Here is a 683-nt window from a genome sequence, read left to right as displayed (position 1 = left end):
AATAGGGAGTAGGGGGGTGTGGAGAAAAGCTGGGGAGGGATTACTGGCCCTTTCGATCCAGGGTTGGACCCTTCCCCGGGTCTAGCTCGGCTACAGGTTCCTCCCTGGGAAGTTCCCTGGATGGTTCAAGGCCTGTCTATGCGGGAAACTAGCGAACTCCAGCAACGGGGCCCGGTGTGTGGGGAAAACGCGAAGCACGTGGCGGCCGAACTTCCTGAAGCTTTCGGGCCCTTCTGGCGACCCGTAGCCGCGCCCTATTTTGATCGTGCGCGCGGCTCGCCTATAAAAGTCCGCCCGGGCGCGTCCGGCCGCCAGAGTCGCTTCCTGTTCCCGTTCGGCCGGTTTGTCTTTGCGCCGAGCCGCGGCGGCCGTGAAGATGGCGTCCACCAGCCGGTGAGTCGGGCCGGAGCCGATCTAGCCGGGATCGCCCGGTTTCGGCTGCGGGGCACAAGACGGCCGGAGCCTCCGGGCCGAGGTGGCGGACCGGACCGCTCGCAAGTGCCGTTTAGGACTGTTGTCACGCTCGAGTCAGTCTCGGCGCGTCTGCACCTGGCTGGGGTGTGTGTGTGTGTGTGTGTGTGTGTGTGTCTGTCTGTCTGTCTGTCTGTCTGGATCTGGTGTGTGTGTCTGTGTCTGGGGAGATCTGGGGTGTGTGTGTGTGTGTGTGTGCGTGTGTGTGTGTG

General features: G+C 63.5%; 1 protein-coding gene across 1 annotated transcript in view; it reads left to right on the top strand.

Annotated features, from left to right (window-relative positions):
- The first annotated feature begins 329 nt into the window (after nt 1-329).
- Nucleotides 330-683, top strand: part of GTF2B (general transcription factor IIB) — a 30,745-nt gene continuing 30,391 nt past the window's right edge. The window contains exon 1 of the mRNA XM_049771273.1: nt 330-393. Coding sequence (XP_049627230.1) covers nt 377-393 — 17 coding nt within the window. The 5' untranslated portion in view covers nt 330-376. The remainder of the gene's footprint in view (nt 394-683) is intronic.

Source organism: Suncus etruscus, chromosome 4, assembly GCF_024139225.1.
Source record: "Suncus etruscus isolate mSunEtr1 chromosome 4, mSunEtr1.pri.cur, whole genome shotgun sequence".
In the NCBI taxonomy this organism is placed as follows: Eukaryota; Metazoa; Chordata; class Mammalia; order Eulipotyphla; family Soricidae; genus Suncus; species Suncus etruscus.
The sequence above is the reverse complement of the archived record's forward strand: the minus strand, read 5'-3'. Positions and strand labels throughout refer to the sequence as shown.